This window comes from Peromyscus maniculatus, chromosome 3, assembly GCF_049852395.1.
Source record: "Peromyscus maniculatus bairdii isolate BWxNUB_F1_BW_parent chromosome 3, HU_Pman_BW_mat_3.1, whole genome shotgun sequence".
Taxonomy (NCBI): domain Eukaryota; kingdom Metazoa; phylum Chordata; class Mammalia; order Rodentia; family Cricetidae; genus Peromyscus; species Peromyscus maniculatus.
In genome coordinates, this window is record NC_134854.1 from 67,178,370 (window position 1) to 67,205,676 (window position 27,307).

Genomic DNA, 27,307 nt, shown 5'->3' on the forward strand with positions numbered 1-27,307 from the left:
TAATCCTTACACTTGTATGGCAACTGCGTTATCCACTGGGCCATCTCTCTAGCCCATTACTACAATATTTATTTCCAAATTGATTTCCAATATTGACACCAGAACCCTACCAAACAGGTTAATTTATAAAATCACTGCATCAGTATGAGTCTTCACTGGTTCTGAGAAAGAAGCCTGGATGAAAAGGGCTAACTGCCTCGGCCCAGTTTCCATAGATATGTCAATAACCTAGCACTAATATCCATATCTAATTTGATCTTTCTAGGCACTATTTACCTCCATCTTCTGCTCTAGAAAATATAAAAGTTGTCATTCTTGACTGCCTGTCACTATATGTATGTATGTGTGTTTTTTGTGTATATATATATATATATATCAATCATGATCACACATTTTTACCCTTAAATAGGAACTACCATTATTTCAAACATGAACATTGAAATCTAGGTGTTTTATGCAGCTCTACTTGAATTATACTTCTCTGTAAGTCAATGGTATGATTAAAGTCTATAATCTTATATAGGCTACAGGCTCAGGAGGATGGTCAACCTTTTATTCATCTTTTTTTTTTTCTTCCTATATTTTGTTTTTTTTGAGAAAGGGTTACTCTATGTAGCCCTGGCTGTGCTGGAACTCATTCTGTAGACCAGGCTGGCCTTAAATTCAGATATTTGCCTGCCTCTGCCTCCCAAGTGATGGTATTAAAGGTTTGCACCACCACCACCACCTGGCTATCTTTTCTTTTTAATCATCCTAAATTTTTTTAAAAAAAAATAAGATTGTGTAATGAAGTAATTTCCCTAACAACTAAGGTCTTTATAAATGTGTACATTTGTAACTGATTTGATCTCTAAAATATATACTTTCAACTATAAAATACACGAAGAAAATTTGTCTTTATATATTGACAAGAAAAATACTGAAGAATTCTTAATCATTTAAAAGCATGAGAAAACAACTGCAGTGGGTCTCAACCTTCCTAATGCTGCGACCCTTTAATACAGTGTCTCAAGTTGTGGTGACTCCCCAGCCATAGAATTATTTCGTTGCTACTTCATAACTGTAATTTTGCTACTGTTATGAATCATAATGTAAATATTTTGGAGATAAGAGATTTGCCAAAGGGGATGTGACCCACAGGTTGGGAACTGATGATTTTAACAGTTAAAACAAGAGTTTTGACCAATTGTAAATTCAATGTTTAGTCTGGAAAACCTCAAGGTAGATTTACATTTAACAACTAAACTGGTCAAAGTCTAAGTATTTCCAGTATTTGTGCTATGGAATTTTTTGTGTATTCAAAAAATGAACAATAAAGAGAATTTATTAATAAATTTAATTACATATGAAAAGTAGTACAAGGTTATAAAGATAGCATTACATAATCCAGTACACCAAAGCATTAGCAAAGGACACATATGTTATTCTCTTCAGTTATTAAAATATGCACTTCCTGGGTACTGTGGTGTACATCTTTAATCCCAGCACTCTGGAGGCAGAGGCAGGTGTATCTCTGTGAGTTTGATGCCAGCCTGGTGTATAGAGTAAGTTCCAGGACAGCCAGGGCTATACAAAGAAACCATGTCTCAGAGGAAACAACAATAATAAAAAACAAAAACAAAAACCATGTACTGTCTGTAGAATCCTAAAGTCCTTTCCTGGGGAGTCGATACCAATAGCTCTAAATCTCTCTTCCAATATATTCCTATAGATCTTAATTCTGATTATCGTATTTCAGCTCTCCAGAAAGGAAAAAAAACTGAAATCTTGAACCCATTTTACACTGCAAATCGTTACTAGTAGATAAAAGAAAATTGGCCAAACAAAATGGGCAAATTTCTAAAAAATGTCACAGGAATTTAAAAATGGGCAAAAGCTACCAATTGACTCCGAATATAGGTCCTATGATGCACAGAATGAGAGTCAAATCTTTGAGGAGATCACAAACTAACATCCCAGAAAGCATTTATATTTGTGCCACACACTGCAAATGAAAGCACATGGGGATAGAGATAAGCATGTTTCAGCTCTGAGGAAATAACAGTAAAACTGAGACCAGATTTGTTGAGTTCAATTGTAGCATGGACCAAAGAGAGTAGTCAAGTGAGGATGAGCAGAATGAGTTAGGGTGGGACTGGGGAAAGAGAGGCCAAGCACCATTACAATCTCACTACTGCAAAAGAGGAGCAAGTCTGTTCTAGTCTCAAGATGAATCATGTGAGTTAGAGAACTTCATGGAGCTTGACTGGAAGTAGTATTTTTCAATCATTAGCAAAGTGGGTTTTCTCCTATAAGTTTGTGTTATGTGGCACTAAGGAACAGGGCTGTGTGTGTGTGTGTGTGTGTGTGTGTGTGTGTGTGTGTGTGTGTGTGTGTTACCATGCGGCAGTAAGTGCTTGAAGAGCATAAGCTTGGAGAGAGGGAGGGAGAAGGCTGAGTGGATAAAGGCACTGCTTGTTGCCAAGCCTCAGTACGCAAGTTGGATCCCCAGGAAGCAAATGATGGAACCTACTCCTGCAAGTTGTCCTCTGCTTTCTATACATGTGCCAGAGTGTATGTGCCCACACAGCCATACACACAGAGAAATAAATTAGAAAAAAGAATTCATGGGGCTCCAAAAATGAACCAGAAAGATGGTTCACTGGGTAAAGGCCCTTCTCACCAATTTGGACAACCTGAGTTAAATCTCTGAGAACCACATGGTGGGAAAAAGAGCCTTGATTCCCGTATTGTCCTCTGAGTGCTACATATCACACACACACACACACACACACACACACACACAAGCTTGAGCACAAACACTCTACACACTCAATAGGTAAATATAATAAATATAAAGCTGAGTATTGTGGTGCTCTCAACAAACAACCAAACTAGATAGCTCTTGAGGAACCTACCTGAGACTCATCTTGTGTGCACACCTTCACATATACTTGCAAATACACACACAAACGGAACCATGCTTAGAAAGTAATAGCATACCCTGATTGTGCATTGGCAATAGCTGTGGTGGATGGGGAGGCTGTGGTAATGGAGCTGGCTGAGTGGTAGCAGGACTAAGTACAGCAGTAAACAAGTCTTCAACATCCTTTCCTCCAAGCTCTGGGTAAAATAATCACAGAAAACATGAAAATTATTAGGACTCATTCAATGGGGAATGCCATCTTTTTATAAAGTGAAACAACTGAATACAAACATACCTGGAATTTTATATAACTTTCCAAGAATTGCTCCTAGAATAAAAAAAAAAATAGTAATAATTATCTATACAATATAGGGATATAAAATAGCATTTAATTAATAGAAAAAAATATGAAAACAAGTCCAAACATAAAATTGCATGCAAAAAGCTTTGAAAGTCATATTTACTCATGTCTTTTAGAAAGCCTAGATGTAGGGCAAATATTTTACCATCTGTGACCATTTTGTCTAGTTCAGGACTGAGGATCCCATCTAGCTGCTCTTCACTTAATGGTCGTGAACTCTGACTGACACTTGGCTGAGGCAAAGAGGAAGCATCATCAGCGATGGGGCCAATATCTAAAAGAATAAGGTAAATAAATGAAAAGGTGAGTCCAGCACATGCACAAAATGAACAACATTATGTATATGCATTAATACACACATTGAATTAAAAGAAACCTACACTTCTGAATTATAATTGTCAGGATTCTAGTAGTACTTTGGTTAGGCTATAACTAAATTTAGCTACAATATATCTATGAGTTTATATGACACTTGACATTTTCTTTTCTTCAAAATAAGTACATTTCCTGAGGAACAAAAGACACACTGATTTCAACTTGGCAACATCTGCAAAATTTAACTCAATTAAGAATCCATAAGACGCCATTAGATGAAAAACTGTTCTAATTTGGAAAACAGTGGTATCATCAGGTCAACTGTCAAATACAACATGTGAAGCAGGATAGACTCAGTTACAGCAGGATACAGCTTAATCATCATCTTTTGTAAATAATTTCAATTATAAATTATTTTAAAATATTTTAGTTATAATCTGAAAATATAAATTATGTTCATCACCTTATAACATCTAATAATGGGAGCATATCATCTTTTTCTTTCTCAATGCCATTAGTCTTACATTTTAGTCTGCTTTTATTTAATTTTGTATTAGAAACTATTTAGAACAAAACCATTCATTAAAATTATTAAGGAAGTCATTGAAAGCACTATGCTTTAGCTGTACACAAGAAGGAAAAAGCAATGTATGGATTAGTGATGCATTAGCACTACTAATAAACACGCATGCACCTACAGGCTGCCAGCTGAGACCACTACTAAGAAAGACTACTTCTAGTCAGTGCCATCCATTGCTCAGTTCTTACCAAAAGGGAAAGGTGAGCTCCCAACCTGGAAAGTGCATAAATCAAGACCTACAAGACCCAAACCAAATAAAATGGATGATTACCACAGAAGTGGGAAGGAAGGGAAAACACACAAAAAGAGGAGAAAGTGCAGCACGACTTTTAAGGCAACATGCCTTAAATCTGATGCAATTAGAAAGGTATCAGGAATGGGCCAACTTGCTATGCCCCCTCCTAAAGCCAGTCAAGGAAGATCAAATACTGGCTTCGACACAGTCCAAAAAAAAAAAAAAACACCAAAGCAAAACATCAAAACCACTTCTGCTTCCATTATCGGGGGAAAAAATAAAACTGTTCCACATCCATACAGCTCTTTAAATCACAGAACAGAAATCAGGCAAACAGTATTCATGTATACCTGAATGATCAACTGATTTTGCAAGATCATCTGAGATTATTCCAAGAATGTCATCATCTGTGTTTAAGACTTCAGAAATATCAGCTAATGGGTCATCAGCAGTACCTAAATATAGTAAGTATATGAAAATTAAGTATTTTCCTAGACATGAAATTCTAAAATGTCCTAAGTACCTAGAATACAGCAGCTGCTGAGGCAACTGGCAGAGTGATAAAAATTTAAGACCATCACTACCTTAAAGAATTAAAAGCAAAGATACTTATCTTTTGATTAACAAAATATTAAAAATTCAGATTTGGTTTTCAAGACTGATGTATATTGACAAAAGAAATAAAAATTGGAAGACCATTAAGCAATAAAAATAAAATAAAAATCTTATAAAATAAAAATTAATTCATTAGTTAGGTGGCATAACTAAGAATGGCATCTAGAAAATACAGTACAATTAAAAAAAACATGAATAACAGACTTTGTATTTTGAAATTTCTAGCAAAGCACAAGCCAGGTATCTACTACTACTACTACTATTTCCTTTCCTGTTTGAATACTCATTAATTGTTCACTTACAACTATTTTAATATCAAATAACTGTGTCTATGGACATGGTCCAAGCTACTGGAACAAGACAGAATTGTTAACAAATGACTTGTTCTCATAGGGCTCACTTCCTCATAAATAACACTAAAGTAAGGAAATAAAGTAGGCTCTGAGTGATCTATTTGAAGAATAGGCAGAAATGTCATGTCCAGAGATGACTGGCCACAGATAGATTTTGTTACATTCAGTTTTTCGCTATGACATTTCATACATGTGTATTATGCTTCATTATATGCTCACTTACAGCTCTACCCGCTGGTGCCTTCTGTCCCCGCAGTCTCTCTTATACTCTATATACATGCATACACATATGCATGTGTATATGCACATATATTCAATAGTTCCCCAAGAGCAAACATGATGTATTTGTTATCTAACCTTCCTGTAACCACCTCCCTATAGTTTTAGAGTTCTTTCTCTCTGTAGATAAATCCCACCGACTTTCAGTTCATACACACATACATACACATACATACACACACACACACGTGCGCGCGCTTTCTATATTTTATTTTCTTAAATGTGAATTTTGGATATGAGAAAAAAAATGTGACATTTGTTTTTCTCATTCTGGGGTATTTTGCTTAACATGATTTCCAGTTTCATTTTCCATTATATGTATGTGCATGTGAGTGTGCATGTGCAAAGTTTTCTTATAAAGTTATCTGTTGATGGACATCAGCCTACTTCCACATCTTTGGTATTGTGAGGCTACAATAAATATAAATGTGTAAGTATTTCTGTGGGAAGCTGACTTCAGTTCTTTCAGAGTAGTAGCACAACTGGCCCATATACTAGTTCATAATGATTTTCACAGTGGCTGTACTACTTTCCATTACCACCAGCAGTCTCTCAGAGTCCCGTTTCTACTACATCCTCATCAGCATGTTTGTTACTGTTTTCTTAACCCAGCCATTCTGACTAGAATAAGGTGGAATCCCAGTAGTTTCAATCTGCATTACCTGCCCCTCCTCTCATTTTCTGAGACAGGGTCTCACTATGTAACTTTTGCTGTCCAGGACTGCATATGTCTGCCCTTGAACTCACAGAAATTTGCTTGCCTCTACCTCTCCAGGGCTGGGTTAAAAGACTGTGCCATCACATTCAACTAATTTCCTGTTCTTGATGGCTAAGCATGTTGAACACTTTTCATGTATTTACTGAACACTGATATTTCTTCTTTTGGAAACTTTCTAAGTCGCTTCCCCGTTGATTAACTTTTCTGGGGGAGGGGGTTGTATTTAGCCTTGAGGTTTTTTTGTTTGTTTGGTTGGTTTTTCAAGACAGGTTTTCTGTGTAATTTTGGTGCTTTTCCTGGAACTCACTCAGATTCGCCTGCCTCTGACTCCCACATGCTGGGACTAAAGGTGTGCACCACCACCACCCAGCAGCCTTTAGTTCTTTATGGAGTCTATATATTAATTCTGTCAGATACATAGTAGAAAATGATTTACTCTAATTCTATAGGCTATCCACTCTACTGAGTATTTCCTATTCTGTGCAGCTCCATTTTATGCAATCTTATTTGTTGTATCTGGAATTATTTTCTACACGATTAGTGTCATTTTCAAAAAAATTCCTTGCTTACACCTCTGTAAAGTATTTTATTAGTAGCAGTTGGTTTCAAGTCCTACAATAAGTTGTTTGATCCACTTTTAATTAGTTTTTCTATAGCAAGAGATGGAAATTGAGTTTCATGTTTCTATATGCAAATATGCAGATTTCCCAGCATTAGTTGCTGAAGACATTACCTTTTCTTCCACAATTGTTTTTGGATAGTTGTCAAAAATTGGGTAACTGTAACTGTATAGAATTATTTCTGGATATTCTATTCCATTCCACTGTTTCATATGCCTGTATTTTATGCCAGGATCATATACATGCTGCTAAAGTTCCATTGTATAATTTGAAATCTGGTATAGTGGTACACGTCTTCATATCAGCACTGTTTTTTCTGCTAAGGACTGTGCTGTTTGCTCAGGGGCTTTTGTGGTTTCAATTGACTTTTTCCCCACTTCGATGAAGAACTGCATTGTAACTTTATTAAAGAGCGCAATGGTCTACAGACTTTTGGCAGTAAGGCCAATCTCAAAATATTAATTCTGTGGATCTATGAACATGAGCCATCTTCCCTTTTCCTAGTGCCATCTCCAATTTCTTTCTTCATTGTAAATCATCTTCATCCCCTTCATTAGGCTTATATCTGTGTATTTTTGTTTTAATGTATTGTGAACAGGACTAGTTTCCTAACTTCTCAGCAAATTTGTTACTAGTAAATAGAAAAACTACTGATTTGTGTGTAAAAATTTTGTCACCTGCTACTTTGTTGAAAGTATTTATCAAATCAGAGTTTTATGGGGAAGTCTTTTAGTGCAGGATTAGACTGACCACAAAGAAATTTAATTCGTTTCTTTACTATTTTCTCATTTTTTAAAATCTTGCTTTGTTCCTATACTTTAATATTTTAAGCATTGTACAGAATAAAGATTGGAGACAGTACTAACTCTTACCTGCTCCTCATTTCACAGAGAGTGCTTTCAATTTACCAAATTTAGTATGTTGACTATAGAGTTTTCTCTATTATATCCTTGTAATGTTGAGGTATGATCCCTTTGAGCCTATTATCTTCATTAGAGAATCATGAAGAGATGTTGAACTTTGCTTTCTATGGCTATGTTTAAGTTGTTAATGGTCTCTTGATTTGGGTGGTGGTTGTGCATGCATTTAACCTCAGCACCTGGGAGGTGGAGGCAGAGGCAAGAGAGTTCAAGGCCAGACTGGTCTACAAAGCAAGTTCCAGGACAGAAGGAGAGAAGAAGAGAGGGAGATAGATAGATAGATAGATAGATAGATAGATAGATAGATAGATAGATAGATAGATAGATAGAGACAGCCAGACACAAAATATCTCATGACTTAACTGATAGGTAATATGTGACTAAGAACTTACAATATTCAGCACTTTCTAGCCTTTTATAGTATGATTTTCTAAGTATCTCCTAATTATCCATTGAATTTCCTCAGTACTTGCTAAGTCTCCTTTTTTATCACTAATTTCATCTCCTTTTTCATCACTTTGGATCTTCTGTCTTTTTTTATTGATATGATTAAAAGTTTGTTAAGACTCTTTCTCTTCTACTACAGGGGAAGGAGGGAGAGAGCATGCACATGCCTCAGTCTCTGTGAGGAGGTCTGAGGAAAGCTTGCAGGAATTGGTTCTCTCCATCCACTATATGTCTCTTAGGGATCAAACTAAGGTCATCAGCTTAGCAGCAAGCAGAGGTAAGAAGATCTCTATAGAGCTGGAGGTCAGCCTGGTCTATACAGCAAGTTCTACATCAGCCAGGTCTACATAGTGACACTGTTTCAAAACAAATAAAATAAGACCATTTACATTTAGGGTTACTATAGAAAGGAGTTTCCTAATTAAAGTAATTTTTGGTTGTTTTCCTGACTGATTCCATTGTTGGTTCTTATCTTTCTCAATTATTTAGAGAGCTAAATAAAACAAAGGACAAAGTAGGTGAAGATACTGTAAGCATATGGAAATCAGCTATCCTAGCTGACACAGAAAACCAGAGTGATTAAAGGAATCACAGGGAAAGTCAAAGAAACAGATATAGCAGCTGCTGAAAGCCAGAGCAAAGTTTTGAATAAAGTGGTGAAGCCTAGGTTTTACTGTGGAGGTTGAGGGGAAGTATAGGAATACTGGAAGATAAGCAGAACAGAACGGTGGAGGGGGGCATTAGAAGCCAGGAGACCTTGTGTATTGTGAATGAAAGGTAATTCAAGTTACCACTGCATGATAGAAAAGTTGAAGTAATTGAAGTTGACTTTGGGGTTTATTTTGAAAGTAGATACACAACTATAGATAAGTAAAATGAAAAGAGGAAGAATCTAAAAGTTTTTACCTAATTAAGAAAGAAAATAGTGAAACTCTTACTAAGGCTATCTATCACTAGATAGATACCTTAGCCACTTCGCTAAAAACATGTGAAATTTTTAAGCTTTCATGTGTATTTTAAATAAAGGCAAAATTTCTTTTTTAATGGCATAAAAATAACACTCCCAGGGTTAGAGAAACGGCTCAGTGATTAAGAGCACTTTTTGTACTGGCAGAGGATACAGGTTCAGTTCCCAATACCCACGTGTCAGCTAACAACCAACTATAACTCCATTTCTAGGAGATCCAATGCCCTCTTCTGGCCTCCGTGAGCAGTGTACACATGGTGAACAAAACATACAAGCAGACAAAATATGCACATACATAAAAATAAATAAATCTTTAAAAAATACACACATGCCTACACACACAAACACCCCACAGGATTGAGGATATGGCTCAGTGATTAAGAGCATTTGCTCACCAGGCGGAGCGGGGGTGGGGGGTAAGGGGTGGGGGTGGGGATGGTGCATGCCTTTAATCCCAACACTCAGGAGGCAAAGCCAGGAGGATCTCTGTGAGTTCAAGGCCAGCCAGATCTACAGAGAGAGAGCCAGGAAAGGCACCAAAACTACACAGAGAAACCCTGTCTTGGAAAAGAGAGAGAGAGAGGGAGGGAGGGAGGGAGGGAGGGAGGGAGGGAAGAAAGAAAGAAAGAAAGAAAGAAAGAAAGAAAGAAAGAAAGAAAGAAAGAAAGAAAGAAAGAAAGAAAGAAAGAAAGAAAGAAAGAAAGAAAGAAAGAAAGAAAGAAAAAGAGCATTTGCTCTTGCAAAGGACTAGGTTTGGTTCCCAGCAGCTACATTATAGTTTACGACTATCTATAGCACCAGTTCCAGGAAATTCAAGCGCTCTCTCTCTCTCTCTCTCTCTCTCTCTCTCTCTCTCTCTCTCTCTCTCTCTCTCTCTCTCTCGGTATATATTAGCCGTACATACATGCAGATAAAACATCCATATTTGTAATTCCTAAACATTTAAATACATATTTAGACTTTAATTTAAGTACCTGTATGAAATACTTTATACAAATTGGTATCTTAAAAAGAAAAAAACTACAGATACGAAGGGTCATCTATCTTGTGTGTGTGTGTGTGTGTGTGTGTGTGTGTGTGTGTGTGTGTGTGTGCGCTTGCATATGGAGAGGTGTTAAAGGCCAACTTCAAGTGTCATTCATCAGGTTCCACTCACCTTGTTCTTGGAAATAAAGTCTTTCACTGGCCTGAAGTTTGCTAAGTCGATTGGGCTGGCTGTCAACAAGCTCTGGGGATCTTCCTATTTCCAATTTCCCAGTACTGGGATCACAAGCATACGTAACCATGCACAATTTTTTAACATGAGTTCTGAAATCAATCTCAGGGCCTTTAGCTTACAGGGCAGGTGCTTACTAAAAAAGGCCCTTTTGTTTTTAAGTAATTACAATCTACTATAAAAAATTATATCATAAATTCTTTAAAGACTAGGTTTTAAAAACTTTATCCCTGGGGCTGGAGAGATGGTTCATTAGATAAGAGATCTGGCTACTCTTTAAAGGGACCAGGTTCACTTCCTAGCATCCACATGGCAGCTCACAACCATTTCAAGTTAAACTCCAGTCTCTGGGGATTTGTGCCCTCTTCTGGCCTCCATGGGCATCATTTGCAAACATAGCACACAGACATACATTCAGGCAAAACATCCATACACATAAAATAATAATAAATCTTATTTTTGAAAAAAGTGTGAACTTGACTACATTAAATAAAATGTTCAAAAAGGCAACTTTCATTCATTAAACTTTATGTAATAACTGAAAAATCTACATTTATGTTTTGAAATGAATGCAATTCTAGTCTTGCATTTTGGCCTTACTATAAGATCATTTATAATCATCTAAAATCAACTATAAAATAGTTTGGCCTTACTATAAAATCATCACGACTTAAGAAATTTTATGTAAGAAACACTTACATCAACATCTGTCCTATCCTGTGTCCCCATACAACTCAGACCTTATCCTCACAAAATTCAAGTGCAAGTAACTTCCATTTAACTCAAATCACATGTCATAATGTTTATAACATGTTCTTTGAAAAACCTAGTCATTATACAATGTTTAAAACATATGAATAAGAACTAATGAGTACTTAAAACCCAACATAAAATAAAACAAAATATTTTTTGTTTGAATCTGGTAAGACAAAACAAAAAGCATGCTTCATCTTTCCATTTGTTTTTGCTTTGATGATGTAGAATCACTGTTATGTGTTTAAGGGATAAGACTGACTGCAGCTACTTCAAGGAAGTCTAATCAAAAGTAAAAGTTTGCATATATTGTAATTTGGAGTGTAGGACAGCCCTAAAGTTACAAAAATATTCAGGTACCCAAAACCCTTAAACTAGTCATTTGTTATTGCATATAAAAAAACAAAACCCTACAGCATAAGAAAGTCAACTGAATTTCATGACAGGACAATGCTGGGTGAAAAAAAGCTTTAATTACTTAATACTAAAAGTCATTATTCAGTACATGTCTACTTAAGATTTTTTTCTCTAAAATGAGTTTATAAAATTTAAGCCTAACAAATGGCAAAATAAGCCTGCCAGAAAAATACTGCACTATAACTAATAGCACTGTAAGAGTCTAGAAGAAAAAGAAAGAAATAACATTGTGATTGTAATTCTTACATTGACATAAATACTTAAAAACACATGTGCTTCCTCTCTTTCGCTCACTTTACTTTTTTCTTGTTTGTTTTTTGTTTTGGGTTTTTCGAGACAGGGTTTCTCTGTGTAGCTTTGCGCCTTTCATGGGACTCACTTGGTAGCCCAGGCTGGCCTCGAACTCACAGAGATCCGCCTGGCTCTGCCTCCCAAGTGCTGGGATTAAAGGCGTGCGCCACCACCGCCCGGCCTACTTTTTTCTTAATGAGGCAAAGGTCTCATTCTGCTCAGACTGCCTTTGAACTCACTACTGCTTCCACTTCTCAAATGGGAACATAGGCACATGCTACCTCATCCAGTTTAGGATTGGCTGGGTATCAAATCCAATGGTTCATGCATGACAGCCAAAGATTCACTAATTGAGCTACATCTTTAGCTTCCTTCATGACTATTTTTTAAAACTGCAATTAAAGTTTGTATAGATAGTATTTATGTGCATCTCTGTATCACATCCCATGCATTTGTAGAGTAGAAGACAACCTCGAGTGTCATCATCAGGAAAATCTGCCTCCCTTCAAAATGGAGTTTCACTGGCTTGAGCTCAATAATTAAGCTAGAATGTCTGGGGCAGCAAGCCACAGTTACCCTCCTGTTTCCATATCCTCAGTATTGGGATTACAAGTAAACACCACCATATCCAGAATTTCCATATGAGTTCTAGGGATCAAACTTGGGTCCTTGTAACTGCAAGGCAAACTATTTAACTACAGAGCCATCCCCCAGCTCTACCTCTTCTGATTTTTAATAGTCCCTTCATTTCCTACTTCTGTACAGTGGTTCTCAACAACAAGCAATTTTGTTCACTAATGATTTAAGAAAACTGAAGACATATATACATTTATTTGTTTACGTTTTTTTGGAAACAAGATCTAACTATGTAACTCTGGCTATCCTAGAACTTACTATATAGACTGGGCTGACTCGGTCTCTCAAGTGCTAGGATTAAAGGTGTGCATCACTATACTCAGGAGAAATTTTTGATGGTTATGACCTCAGGAGGTCAGAAGTGACAAAAAATATACTGCAAGACACTGGAGAGCCCCTTTTCACAACAATGAACTAACTGGCACAGAGTGTCTGTCAGTGGTGAGAAACAACATATGTATATATCACACTACCTACAAACAATTCTGAACTGTGGACATTCATTTTGCAGCTTTTTGTTTATTTTTCAAGACAAGGTTTCTCTGTACATCCCTGGCTGTCCTGGAACTTGCTTTGTAGACCAGACTTGCCCTCAGATTTAGAGATTGGCCTGCCTCTGTCTCCTGGGATTAAAGGCATGTGCCACCACTCCCAGCTTCATTTTGCAATTTTTGACACATTACAATTTCTTTGGGTTGTGTAACTGACATTGTCCATGGGTAAAGTATATACTGAAAGTTTTCTCGCACAACTCCTGATTTTGGTGATTATTAAAAGACAAGTCGTTTGAAAAGTCTTACAGAACTTTCTACTTAAAAAAAAAAGTTGTGTTTACCAAATATAAATTATATTTCAATAATGTATATGAGATCAAACAGGAGTATTTAAGGTGTTTAACTAGAAGGTAAATGACATGTGGCATAAAGAAAATACCTGTGAATTAATCTACGTACCCTGAGTTCCAGGTTTTGCTGAAGCAGAAGATGAACTCAGTAGCGGATCTGAGGAAGGATCCAAGAAACTTGTTTTATATGAAAGCTGAGATGCATCTTCTGATAGATTATCTAAACTCAGCTTGTTTTGTCTGCTGGTATCTAGAAGATCTTTTCCAAAAAATGCTTCCTAGACAAAGATGAGCACATAAGAAAATTATTAGTTCTAAATTCTATAGAACTATCAATATCCTGTCATCATTTTGACAAAAAAAACTTTGCATTTAACAATATGAAAACTAAATACAGATATATACAGAGATCCTGTTGAATTTGAATTGACTATGTTAAATTAATTTTGATATCTTTCTCAAAAACAAAGTTAAATATAAACACAATGTGTCAGATGTCTTTATAGAAACCACAAAATAATTCATTTTTCAGAGACTAATCTACAATCAAATTTTAGAATTAATGGATGTTTTGGTGTTATTGGCTCTTTAATTCATAGCACAGGCATAGGCACAGCTTTATGAATGCCATCAGTATTTATAGATTACCTACTGAAGATAACACAAGCTTCTGATCTATTACTTTAGGATCTGCACACCTCTAGTGTCTGCAGTAATCTCATGCTGAAGCATATACCCACATCAGAGGACTTATACTACGAATCTGAAGGACTTCAGCCCATGCATGGAACATTTGTGAGCTATGAAAGGCTGCTAGCGTTCAGTTTATCTACTGAGATGAACAGTTCTCCTCCAGAGGGGCAGTGCTTCAAGGTGAGTTCTTCTCAGAACTCCTCAAGATCAACACAGAAGATGAAAAGAGAACCTCCGGACTTCCCTTCATTTGTTTCAACCCAGCAACCCTGAATTAGCAGATTTTCTACTCGGTGGCCTCTCTGGATAAAGGATTCCAGAGAATTTGCAGGAGCTAGTAACATGTATCATATACCTGCCACACACACATGAACAGAAGGTTCGTTCACAGGAACTCTTTTTCATAACTCTAAGAAAAATGGCCCCAGCATCCATAGTGGGTAGATAGGGCAATGTTCATACTACAAAATGAACGGGGGCAGTGGACTGTGTTTCTTGCAGCACTGGAGATTGAAGCTGCAAGTTGAAACTCAGGCTTTACACGTTAGGCAAGAATGTTTTTCACTGTGGTATATCCCCAGACTGAAATACAGATTTTAAAAGCAAATAGAGTGGTCTGGTGAGATAACTCAGCAGATAAAGGTACTTGCCATAAAACATGACAATCTCAGTTCAATTCTTGGGAATCACACAGCAGGGGAGAACGGATTTCTGTAAGTTGTCCTCTGACCTCCATGTGTGTGTCATGGGATATACAAGTACACAAAAATATTTAAAAGCATATAAACCCATATTATCAAAGAAAAGTTCTGAAATATATAACCAAAAGAAAGAAGGCTAAAACAAGGTCAAACAAAATGTACAAATGAAGACTTCTGCAAGAATATAAAATAAATTACACAAAATTTGGGGGGGAGGGAGCAGAAAATGTTTGTGCTTCCTGGCTTTATGTCAACTTGACACAAGCTACACTCACTTTAGAAGAGGGAACCTCAATTGAGAAATGTCCCCCATCAAATTAGCCTGTGTGCAAACCTATGGTGGATTTCCTTGACTGGCAGTTGTGGGAAAGCCAAGCTCACTGGGGGTGCTGCCAACCCCAGGCTGAGAGGCCCGGGGACTATAAGAAAGCAGGTTGAACAGGTCATGGAGAGCAAAGCCTTCCTAAGGCCTCTGCTTTAGCTCTTGCTTATAGATTCCTCCCTGACTTCTCTTCTATTGAGTGTGCCTTGAGAGTTTTAAGCCGAAATAAACCCTCTCCTCTCCAAGTTGTTTATGGCTATATTATTTGATTACAGCAATAAAAACCCTAACTAAGATAATGTTAATAGTACTAATTTCAGAACGGGCATTGGAGGGCTGAGGCATGGACTCAGTAGTGAAAGTGCTTGCTACACTAGTGTATGGAACTGAGCTAGAATCCCCAGAATCCATGTAATGCCAGCACAGTAGCACATGTCAGTAATCCCAGTGCACCTACAGCAAGATGGAAGGCAGAGATGGGAGAAACTCCAGATGCTCATAAACCAGCTAGTATGTTATACACAGTAAAGCAGCAGAGAACCTGTCTCAAAAAAGATGCAAGGTGAGGAGCAATATTTGAAGTGGTCCTTTGACTTCTCTCTATTCAAATACAATGACACACTTGCATAACCCCAACACACACACACACACACACACACACACACACACACACACACACACACACACACATACACACACAGGATTGAATTCTGGCAGATATTTTATATCTTATTCAAATTTTTCAGATTTTTTAAATGAATAAGCTATTTCACTATGAAAATTTTATTTGAAAATCTACAAGGCTATAATAATAAAGAATGCTGAAGAGCATAAAACATCTTTATGTTTAGAAATCAATCACTGGTGTAATCCCATAAGTATAAACGTCAGTAACCTGAGACCACCATTAACAATATTTCTAATGACTCATGATGACTTTCTTCAAATTTACAGTTTGTAATACTCTAATGAATTTGGTAAGCTTTACTGGTTTTGTTTTTATTTGTTCCTCTGTGTAATCCTGACTGTCCTTGAACTCAGAGATCAACCTGCCTCTGCCTCTGCTTCTGCCTGGGATTAAAGGTGTAAATTTTTCATTCCTTAGAGTAAATATCAAAGCGAAGCTCCATGTAGTTTTCAACTAGACATTGTGAATACAGACCTAGGACAAGATCTCTTTACAGACACATGATGACACACGCACTGAGGCATGTTTGGATATAAAAGACAACTTGTGGGGGTCAGTTTTCTCCTTCCTCAATGTGGTTCCAGGGATCTAACTCAGGTCATCAGGCTTAGGAGCAAGAGCTTTTACCTGCTGAGCCATCTCAACAGATTAAGATTCGATATTTTTAGAGGTTCCTTTAAAACCAGACATATTGGCTCTTACCTGTAGTTCCAACACTACAAAAACAGAGCCAAGAAGATAAGCAGTTCAAGATCATCCTTAGCTACACATCAAGTTTCAGGCCAATCCAGGCTACATTAAAACTGTCTTTAAAAATAAACAAAATACAAAAATCAATTAAACAAGCACACATGCATCAAAAAATAAAAATTTTTAAAAAAAGCAGGGAAGTAAAAAAATAGCCAAGAAAGAGAGTATGTTTAAACGCTCTTTTGAAAACAGCTGGCTTCTATGCTATATAATCAGCTAAAGGCGTTTCCTAAATATGGATTACAGATAACAAACAGACCAATAGGTGAAGGAACAGATAACTTTCTCAGTACATCCCCAAAAGAAAACCACGAAAAGAGGTAAGGGGCCCAAGTGTGGTGGTGCATGCCTTTTATCCTGGTTATTAAAAATCTAAGGAACCTAATTTATTTATATGCCATTCACTTATATTAGAAAGTGAACATGGGGCTGGAAATGGAAAGATGGCTCAGTGGTTACTTGTTACTTGTCCAAAGATTCCCAGCACCAATATGGGGGCTCACAACTATATGGAACTCTAACATCCTCTTCAAAAAAAAAAAAAAAAGATAGAAAGAAAAAATATCAAGAGCCAAGTATAATGGTATATGTCTTTTAATCCCATCAGTCAGGAGGCAGAGGCAGACAGATCTGTGAGTTCAATGGCCAGTCTAGTCTAAACAGTGAGTTACAGGTGAGCCAGGGCTGCATAGTGAGACCCTGTCTCAGAGGAGACAGACAGGGTATGGGGTATAAGGAAGAGGAAGGGGAAGAAGAAGGGATAAGGAAAGGGCAAGAGGAGAGGGGAGTAGAGGAGAGGAAGAAAGCAGGAGAGGAGGAGAGGACAGGGAAGGGCAGGGTAAGAACAAAGAAGCACATAAAGACAATCAACCCCCACCCCCCCCCCCCGAAAGTATTTTTCTACTGATAAAACTAGGGTTAAAAAAACAGTACAGGAGCTGAGGAGATGACTCAGTGTGTGAAATGCTTGTTATGTAAGTATGAGGATCTATGTGAGATGCCTAGGCACCCAAGATAAAGGAAGAGGGTCTGTAACTCAAGACTGAGTGGGTGTAGGAGAATTAGCAGAGACAAATAGATCCCAGAGGCTCATTAGTCAGTCAGAATGGCCAAAACATGAGCGATCTCTAAGCTCAGTGAAGATACTCTATGGCAAAAATTAGAAGTGGGTGGTGAGGCGGCTCATCAGGTAAAAGCATTTGTTGTACAAGCCTGACAAACCAGATTCCATAGTGGGAGGGGAGAACTGTCTCACCAAAGTGGTTACCTGACATCAATGCCAACAATATAGCAGGCACCTCACACATAATAATAATAAATAATACTAAGATGGAATGTTTTAGAGGAAGAAATCAGATGTGAATTTCTAATCACACAAACACACACACACACACACACACACACACACACACACACACACACACACACACACAGGTTTCCTATTCATATACACACCTATAACAGACACACAGAGTCTGATTGAAAGGATAAGCTCTGTAACCAGCATCTAGACAGTTAAGAGCCTAGTAGTCTAGGGGCTGGGGAGATAGCTCAGTAGGGAAAGTGCTTGCTTCATTAACATGAAGATCTAAGTTCAATCCTTAGAATCTATGTTAAAAATTCTAGTGGGTGGTCTGGAGAGTTGGCTCGGAGGTTAAAAGCACTGGCTATTCTTCCAGAGGCCCTGAGTTCAATTCCCAGCAACCACATGGTGGCTCACAACCATCTTAATGAGATCTGGTGCCCTCTTCTGGCTTGCTGGTGTACATGCAGGCAGAACACTATATACATTTAAAAAACAAAATCTAGTGGCCTATGCTTATAAATTTAGTGCTGGCTACACCTGGGGCTCACTGGTCAACCATCCTAGCTGATTCAATGAATCCCAAATCACAATGAAAGACTCTGTCTAAAAGTCTAGTAAGTAAGTAAGTAAATAAATAAATAAATAAATAAATAAATAAATAAATAAAGGAGGACAGCTGTGGAACTGTCAAGGGTCAGTTTGAACTGTCAAGACTGACCCTTGACCTCTACCCACAATGAATGTGTATTCACATCTATACTTCTACAAACACACAAGTATATACACACAAAGTTAATGACAGTAATATAACACTAGAGAAGAAAATTAAGCAAGGTACCTTGTAATTAAAAAGGTATTTTAAGACAAACACGTAAGGGGTGTGGTGGCACACTTGGTGGGGAAAAGCAGATGAATCTCTGAGTTTAAGGCCAGCCTGGTCTACAGAGCTAATTCAAAATAGCCAGGGCTACCCAGAGAAACCCTGTCTCAAAAAGACAAACATGTAATCACTAGCGGAATTTTAAAGTTAAAAAATATAAGTAACATAATTAAGGTTAAAAAAATATACATAATTTAAAACCTTGTTCTGGCCAGGTGGTGGCGGCGCACACTTTAATCCCAGCGCTTGAGAAACAGAGGCAGGTGAATCTCAGTGAGTTCGGGAACAGCCTGGCCTACAGAGTGAGTTCCAGGAAAACTAGGACTGTTACACAGAGAAACCCTGTCTGGAAAAACAAAACAAAACAAAACAAACTTGTTCTGTATCAAAGGAATAGTGTTAAATGCTAAAATTAAGATAGACACTTAATGATCATGTATTCCAATTCAGTTTTTTTTTTTTTTTGGTTTTTTCGAGACAGGGTTTCTCTGCGTAGCTTTGCGCCTTTCCTGGAACTCACTTGGTAGCCCAGGCTGGCCTCGAACTCGCAGAGATCTGCCTGCCTCTGCCTCCCGAGTGCTGGGATTAAAGGCGTGCGCCACCACCGCCCGGCTACCAATTCAGTTTTTACCCATGAAGAAATAAAGAAGTGGAAAAAATAAATAATATACTAAGGAACCAAGACAAGAATGTTTACAATCTATATCCTGCCTCTAACATGACATTCTCCCTAATATATCTTTAAATTCTTCTGTGACTTAATGTTTACAATACAAACTAGAAATATTTCCACTTTTCTCTTTTTTTGTAGTCTACATTGACCAAGAATATTTTCTTCATAATTATAGATGTCTTTTGGAAAGCAAATAACAACAACAACAACAACAAATGTTCATTATAGCCAAGCATGTTAGCAAACACCTTGTAATGTAAAAACTTAGGAGGCTGACTCAGGAAGATCAGGAGTTCAAGGCCAGTTGGGACTTAAAATAGCAAGACCCTGTATCAAAAATTTAAAATAATAATTCTTTGACTTAAGTCTCTCATTAAAAAGTTCTATATGTAGTTAGCAATTCTTAAAACTATGATTTTGGCTGCTGAGAACTTTTTCAATTAAATTAACCGCAATAAATTGTATTGATATATAGAAAAATCAAAACGAGTCGGGTTTGGCATGTGCATATATATGTATGGTTTTAAAGAAGAATTTCCCATCCTGAAAGTGTCTTTGTTACAGCCAACAGCACATTTAAAAATTGAGAAAGTATCCTGAAAGTGTCTTTGTTACAGCCAACAGCAGAGAGAGAGAGAGAGAGAGAGAGAGAGAGAGAGAGAGAGAGAGAGAGAGAGAGAGAGAGAGAGAGAGAGACAGAATACAAACTTCATTGGGCTGGAACAAAGTTCAGTCCAGAGTAACTGCCTGTGTTCACAAGACTCTGGCTCTGATCTCCATGACTTCATGTGCACACATACACACCTTACTTCATGGAAAAAAAAAAAAAAACATCAAAGCACACACAAAAGCAAATTATTCATTCTTTGGTGGAGCCTAGTAAAGTGAATGACAATCAGGGAAAAGTACACAGAAGGAGTAGAATGTTAGCAAAACAAGCATTAAAAAAGAAAAGTAAAAAAAAACCACCCTCAAAACATTTCCTAATTAGCAAACCAGGCAATAAAATATGAAGCAGAATATTACTTGTAAATAAGCAGGAAAGGTTTCTTCGAGCTTATTTTTCCTTTTTCGGTATCTCTTCTTTATTTTTTCAGTGCTTTCAGCAACAGAAACAGGCTCATCAACTAGAGTATCTGGTAACTGCTCACTCCAGCCTGAAATAAGAGCCATGTTTATAAATATGTGGCACTTACTTTCCAGAAAAATACGGTAATTTCATAGCTTACCAATACGCATAGTTAGGTAGAAACAAACAAGTTTTTATATCACACAAAGATCTTAAAGCACATTTCTAAATTTTAAACACCTTGAAAATTCCATTTCATATCTATTTAGTATTAGTACAATTCCTATCCTTTCTTTTTGGTGGGGGGGAGGGGGAGGGTTAGGGCTGACCTGGAACTTACTATGTAGACCTGGATGGCCTTCAACTCACAGAAATCCACCTGCCTCTGTCTCCCAAGTGCTGGGATTAAAGGTATATGCCACAAGGCCTGGCTCCCATTCTTTCTAAATAACTAGCATTCCCATGCAAAGCAAAAACATGATTTCCTAAACAGTACATTAACAGATTTCAAAGGATGAAAACACCAGATATTCAGAATTATGAGGAAATGGCTATTTATAAACTCCTAAAGAAAATTTAGTGGATATGGACAGCACTTTTTTTGCAGGTAACACAGTTTGCTAAAAAAAGAAGTACAGCCATACCAATCTAAACCACCAAAGCATTAGAATTACCTCCTGCAGTGCCAATAGCAAGTAATTGTCATAGAATTTGAAAAGCTAAAAAACCAAATGCCTCCCCAGAAAACTCACAAATGGGACAGGGCCCTAAAGTTTATTGCAGTAAAACAAAATAAAAACAAACCTGAATTTGTATAACATGGGGGCGGGGTGGTGCTGTAAGCTTGAGGATTTTAACGTAAGTAACCCTAGGAAAGTAGGACCTCAAGCCTGAAAGTAACAGATGGAAATTTCTGAAAGAAATTACCTTCAATGTAGCTATAGAAAACTCTGAACAATACCCCTCACACACCTCACCAAATATCATGGAATCACACCTATGAAAAATTGAGCCAAAATGAACCTTTCCTTCCATTAAAGGAAAAAGAAATCTAAACAGAGAATAAGTCCCCGCACCCAAAGAAAGGACTTTCTAGAGAAGACAAAAATGAATAAACAAACAAACAAACAAATAGTGGCATGCAGGCATTCATGTGGACAGAACACTATATACATAATAAATAAATAAATCAAAAAGAAATGTTTTTAAAAAAACAAGATTTGTTGGGCTACCCAGTCACTTTCAATTAAATTAAATACCCTGTAAGTTTAAGTAATATATTAAGTCACTACAACAGGCAAAGAGAGGCCTTTGCTAAAGTGGACAGGAAGTATCTGATAAAACTAAGTAATCCCTGTTTCTTCTTATTTAGCACAGGAAACATTTAGCACAGGTAAGGTCTTAAAGTCCTAAAGAAAAGGTGAGTTGTACAGCGCATCAGAGAATGTAAGCTTAGCACTGCAAGATCCTGGGTGCCGTCCAGAGCAGTGAAGGGAAAGCAGGGAAATGGTGGTGTGTGCCTGTAATTGCAGCACTGGGGAGGCTGAGACAGGAATATCATGAGTCTGAGGAAGTCATAGGCTATGTAGGGAAATGGCCACCAGCCTGAACGATAAGACTAGACCCTATCCCTCCCCCGACACAAACTAAAACAAACCCCCCTAAAAAAAAAAACAAAAAACAAAACAAAACAAAAAACCTCAAAAGAATACACTCTCTTGGATTGAAACCAAACTCTACAGCATTCAAATACATCTTTCCACTAGAAAGAAGCACTAGACAGTATGTAGCAGCATCATTTTAGTGATTGCTCATTCCAACAGAGTATCAATCCTAAGGAGTTAAATCAAAGAAAATCAGTACTATACCATCATCTCTGCTAGATAACTGCTCAGATATAGAACCTGAAGAATCTTTTCTGATCACCGATCTTTTGGCTTTTCCTTGTCCTGTTCGACTTCTTTGTCGTACCATAAATCCACCAATACCTATATAAAACAGAAATCACATAAGTGATTATCTCTAGAATTCTACAGCAAGAAGAATAGTTTTGTCTTTAATGATGAACTTTTTTTCTAAACTCAGTTGTATGTTTAATATAAATTAATAATCTCATTTTTATATGTGTATGGGTATGTGACATGGGGGCCCAAGTGCATGTGTGGGAGCACACGTGTGTGTATGTGGGGGTGTACATAAGTGTGCACATATGTGCATGTGGAGGACATAAACGAACCACTGGATTTTATCTTTGATCTGTCTTCACCTTATAAATTGTGGCAGAATATTTCACTTGAAACCAGAGGCTGCAGATTCAGGATCCCTTGTCTCTTGACCCCTGAATACATGGATTTGGCAACATGGAAGCCCACCAAACTTTTACAAGGCGCTGAGGACCCAAAATATGGTCAGTCCCCATGATTCCATGGCAAGCACTTTACCTGTTAAGCAATCCCTCCAACCTTAAAAATCTCATTTTTCCTTAAGTACAAGAGGGTGACAGTAAAAATATATGTCAAAGTCACTGTTATTATTTACATCAAACAATAATTATAACTCACTAGTGTATGGAAAGAATTACTTGCATTTCCTCTTCTAGATAAGACCAGAGTACACACTAAATGGAAGACAGAGCTTGAATATTAAGAACTGATTGATACATCTCTGCTTGCCCTTCTGTAATTGTTAAGTTATAGCTCCCGAGAAGAGCACAGCAGACTGCATGCATGGTGAGTATGAAAACTGAACGAGAATACACTAACACTCATTGATCAATATAACTTCAGCGGTACTATCTGGCTATCCCATGTCAGAAAGGCAAGAAGTCACATGACACTTGAATCTCTGTAGCTAGGAAAACAAAATAACTAACTAAACTTGGGCAAGTTATTTTACTCTTCAGTAAAATAGGTATAATACACAGCACCTATTCATATCATAAGTATAAGCAAAATTAAATCAGTAAAATGATTAGCAATTTTAACAGTGCCTGGCACTAAATTGTATATGCTTTTGTCATGATCTGTCTAGTAAAGTGCTTTGCAACACCCCTCAAATAAGGGAGGTCACCCATTTATGGCAGAGAAAGACAGACTAAAACAGCGTTAAAATTCTAAAGGGAATATACTCTATCTAAAAACATAAATATATACTCGGAAACATAAAATTAAAAAGACGCGAAATCAGTTGCTATGACAGATGTGTCACTGACAGTCTTGGAGAACACAAATGGAAAGTTTTCACCTACAACCAAAAGGAATCTAAAATGTTCTTACCAGTAAGATACAATCCACCAAAACAGAGATTGCATTAATCTAATACTTCATAACTGAAAACAGACATTAATAAATCAGCCTTGAAAAGCCTACATCTTCTGATGAGAAATTTCAACACCTTTTTTACTCTAAGATTTAAAAAAAAAACCCATGAAATAAATACACTAGGAAAGCAAGAATTTGGGGGTAGAGAGATGATAAGTGGTTAAGAACACTTAATCCTCTTGCAGAGGACCTGCCTGGGTTTGGTTCCCAGCATCTACACAGCATCTCATAATTCCCTCTCAATTCCCAATTTTAGGGTATCTGATACCCTCAAGTGTCCATAGGCTCCTGAATTCATGTGGTGCACATAAACTCACACTTGCTTACACACATACATATAAATAAAAATGAACTAAAAAAATTTATTTAATTACTCATGGTATGAATTGCACTACAAATTCAACAAGATGTTTTGTTCACATTTGTGTCTGCGTAATTACTGAAGGGTGTTTTATTTTTGTTGGTTTTTTTGTTTTGTTTTGTTTTGTTTTGTTTTTTGTTTTTTCGAGATAGGGTTTCTCTGTGTAGCTTTGCACCTTTCCTGGAACTCAGTAGACCAGGCTGGCCTCGAACTCACAGAGATCCACCTGGCTCTGCCTCCCAAGTGCTGGAATTAAAGGCGTGCGTCACCACCGCCCGGCATTACTAATGTTTTAAACTATTAGAAAATGAATGCTTAAAGGAGAACTAATTAAGTACAGAAAATACATGAATTGCTTTAAAAGATGAACATAAATAAAAACCAACTAAGTAACATGTTTAATAAATGGTTAACATTTGGGATAAGGATTTATTGTCAAGTAGTCACATTTTCAATGTAAGGAATCCATCAGTTCCATGTAAGATGCTACACATAGTATTGGTTATTTGAATTATAAGTCATTTTTATTGCTGATGGTGTAATTGTTATTAGTAAATTGGCCAAGTTTTGCTATATTAAAATGTCTAGCTTGGGGCCTAGACAGATGGTTCAGCAATTGAAAACACTAGCCGTTCTTCTGGAGGACCCTGATTCAAATCCCGGCACCAACATGGTGGCTCACAACTATTATTTAGCTACATCTCCAGGGCTGACACCTTCTTAGCAGCCTCTGGGGGTACCAGGAACACATAAGATGCACTTGCAGAACACACCCATACACATCTGAAAGAAAGAGTATGTGTCTAGTTGACATACTCTACCTGGTCTGTATGGTTTTCTTTTCCTCTTTTTTATGCCATCTGTTCCTTCTGCTCCCTTAGTTTCATCATCCACAGCTTCCCGCTCAGGACTAGATTCTGATTTTCCATCACAGTCCATAAGTTCTCCTTCTGGAAAAAGTAAATGTATGGAAGAGACTGGGCAAGTCTATCAAATAGAGAAACCTTAACCAAAAAGACAAATAAAAACAAACAAAAAAACCAACCAAACAAAGGAAGTAAAGCAAAAGAACAGGAGCCCTTTCTAATCCTATGTGCCTAGAGTGTCTGAAAAGTAAAGAGAAAAGGTGAAGTGCCTCAGGATGGGAGCAGGAATTATGATGCATGACCCAGTGTTGTGCTCCCAGGGAGCATGACATGCTGATTAAGAAAGAGGAAACAAAGAGCTCATAAGATACCTATCAATCAAATTTATTTAAAGCAACTTGTCTTTAAACAACAAGACATAAAATCCAGGATTTACCTATTTTGTCCACTGATATAATTTCCCACATCTGTTATACAATACACATTTAATAAATACTACTAAATGATAAAACATGATGGGAAAATGATTATGGCTTTATATCTGAGTCAGCTGCAAATAATCACTCTGAAATAAAGACATCAAAACTGACCATTCTTAGAAATAAACAAAGCTACTCTGTGCTATACTTAATGCTGCTACTAAAATTATTTTGTTACCTCACAAGTTCAGACAGAAAAACCTTATGGTATCTATTCTGATACCATTTTTGAATCTCCAATTTACAATGATTAGAGGAGGGTTTAGGATGACATTCTGAAGTGAATCACTCTGAATGTCCCTACTTACAATCTTCCCAAACAATGCTCTTAGAGATTTCGATCAAAAAACATTTCAATACAAGAAAATATGCAAATACAAGTCTAAGAACATCACTTGAAGAGAAGTGTCCCATCAAGAGGTACCATAAGCTTGACTAAGCTAAGTATGACTAACCCTTACAAATATGTATCTTTCAGAAGTTATTTTATATACTAATTCTTGCACATGTGTCTCAAGGAAAATAAATGAGTATTACCTCGACTATCATCCATTTCACCATCTCTTGAATGCTCTGACTGGATGTCTGGAGGGGTCTGAAGGACAGCCACACTATTCTGATTTATAATCTTTAATTTCAATTTTGGTTTTGTCCGTTTTCTTCTTGGAACTGTAACTGTGAGGCTCTGCAACTGAGTCATCCCTGATTCAGTCAAACATACACCATCCTGGGTATAGGTCTTAGGTGGATCTAAAATTATAAAACCCCAAGAATACAACTTAAAGCTTTCTTCTGAAACTGATAAGCTGATTAATATTCCAAAATCTACATTGTAAGAAAATACAACTACACATCCATTCAGCAAATATCTACAAAATGCATGAACTGATGATGTTCAGTTAATACTGAAAACCTTTTAGAACTACAGGCAGAAAGGCTGTATGTTGACAAAAATAAATAAATAAATAAATAAAAGCATTTTATCTTTCATGTATCAAGAACACTGAAGCGCCGGGCGATGGTGGCGCACGCCTTTAATCCCAGCACTTGGGAGGCAGAGGCAGGCGGATCTCTGTGAGTTCGAGGCCAGCCTGGGCTACCAGGTGAGTTCCAGAAAAGGCGCAAAGCTACACAGAGAAACACTGTCTCGAAAAACAAAACAAAACAAAACAAAACAACAACAAAAAAAAAAAAAAAAAAAGAACACTGAAGCTACAGATGCTGCTGTAGCTGCTCAGTAATAAGCCTTTTCTTGTAAAGACCAAAATGTAAGGACCACTTTATGTAAGAGAAACAAAAGTACTCCAGAAGTCCATTTGGAAAACTAGAATATGATGACTTACAAAGGGAGGTAGACATTTTGTAAAGATCCTACACCCTCAAGTACAATATTATATATGGACAAAAAAATCCATAATGAAGCCACTGTTCTGTATGCTAGCTAAAATATTAATAATAATACCATAAATTCTTCAGACTCAAACCTTTTAACTTGAACACTTATTTATTAAAGCAACTCCAATACAATACAATTTTTTGTATCAGTAATGCTGTCACTATCAGTTAAAAAAAAAATCTCTCATAAAAATGTCATGTCACCAGTGATTCTAAGTTATCAGAGAAAAAATAATAAAATATTCATTACTACTAAATCAATGCTTACTTATGTAGGCTTTCTTTTTCTGCTGACAACTAAGCAAGCACAGTCCCCAACTGAAGTCAAGGAA

At 37.0% G+C, this 27,307-nt stretch overlaps 1 protein-coding gene across 10 annotated transcripts in view; it reads right to left on the minus strand.

The window, feature by feature from the left end:
- Positions 1-27,307, minus strand: part of Kmt2c (lysine methyltransferase 2C) — a 237,116-nt gene that overhangs the window by 52,616 nt on the left and 157,193 nt on the right. For 7 of the 10 annotated variants that reach the window (XM_076565985.1, XM_076565991.1, XM_076565992.1 and 4 more), the window contains 10 exons: positions 26,118-26,330; positions 25,057-25,185; positions 22,423-22,542; positions 20,512-20,642; positions 13,582-13,750; positions 4,747-4,851; positions 4,350-4,397; positions 3,412-3,540; positions 3,201-3,233; positions 2,983-3,102 (listed from right to left, as the gene is read on the minus strand). In XM_076565985.1, coding sequence (XP_076422100.1) covers positions 2,983-3,102; positions 3,201-3,233; positions 3,412-3,540; positions 4,350-4,397; positions 4,747-4,851; positions 13,582-13,750; positions 20,512-20,642; positions 22,423-22,542; positions 25,057-25,185; positions 26,118-26,330 — 1,197 coding nt within the window. The remainder of the gene's footprint in view (positions 1-2,982; positions 3,103-3,200; positions 3,234-3,411; positions 3,541-4,349; positions 4,398-4,746; positions 4,852-13,581; positions 13,751-20,511; positions 20,643-22,422; positions 22,543-25,056; positions 25,186-26,117; positions 26,331-27,307) is intronic. The other 3 variants (XM_042273251.2, XM_042273250.2, XM_076565989.1) reach the window with 2 other exon arrangements.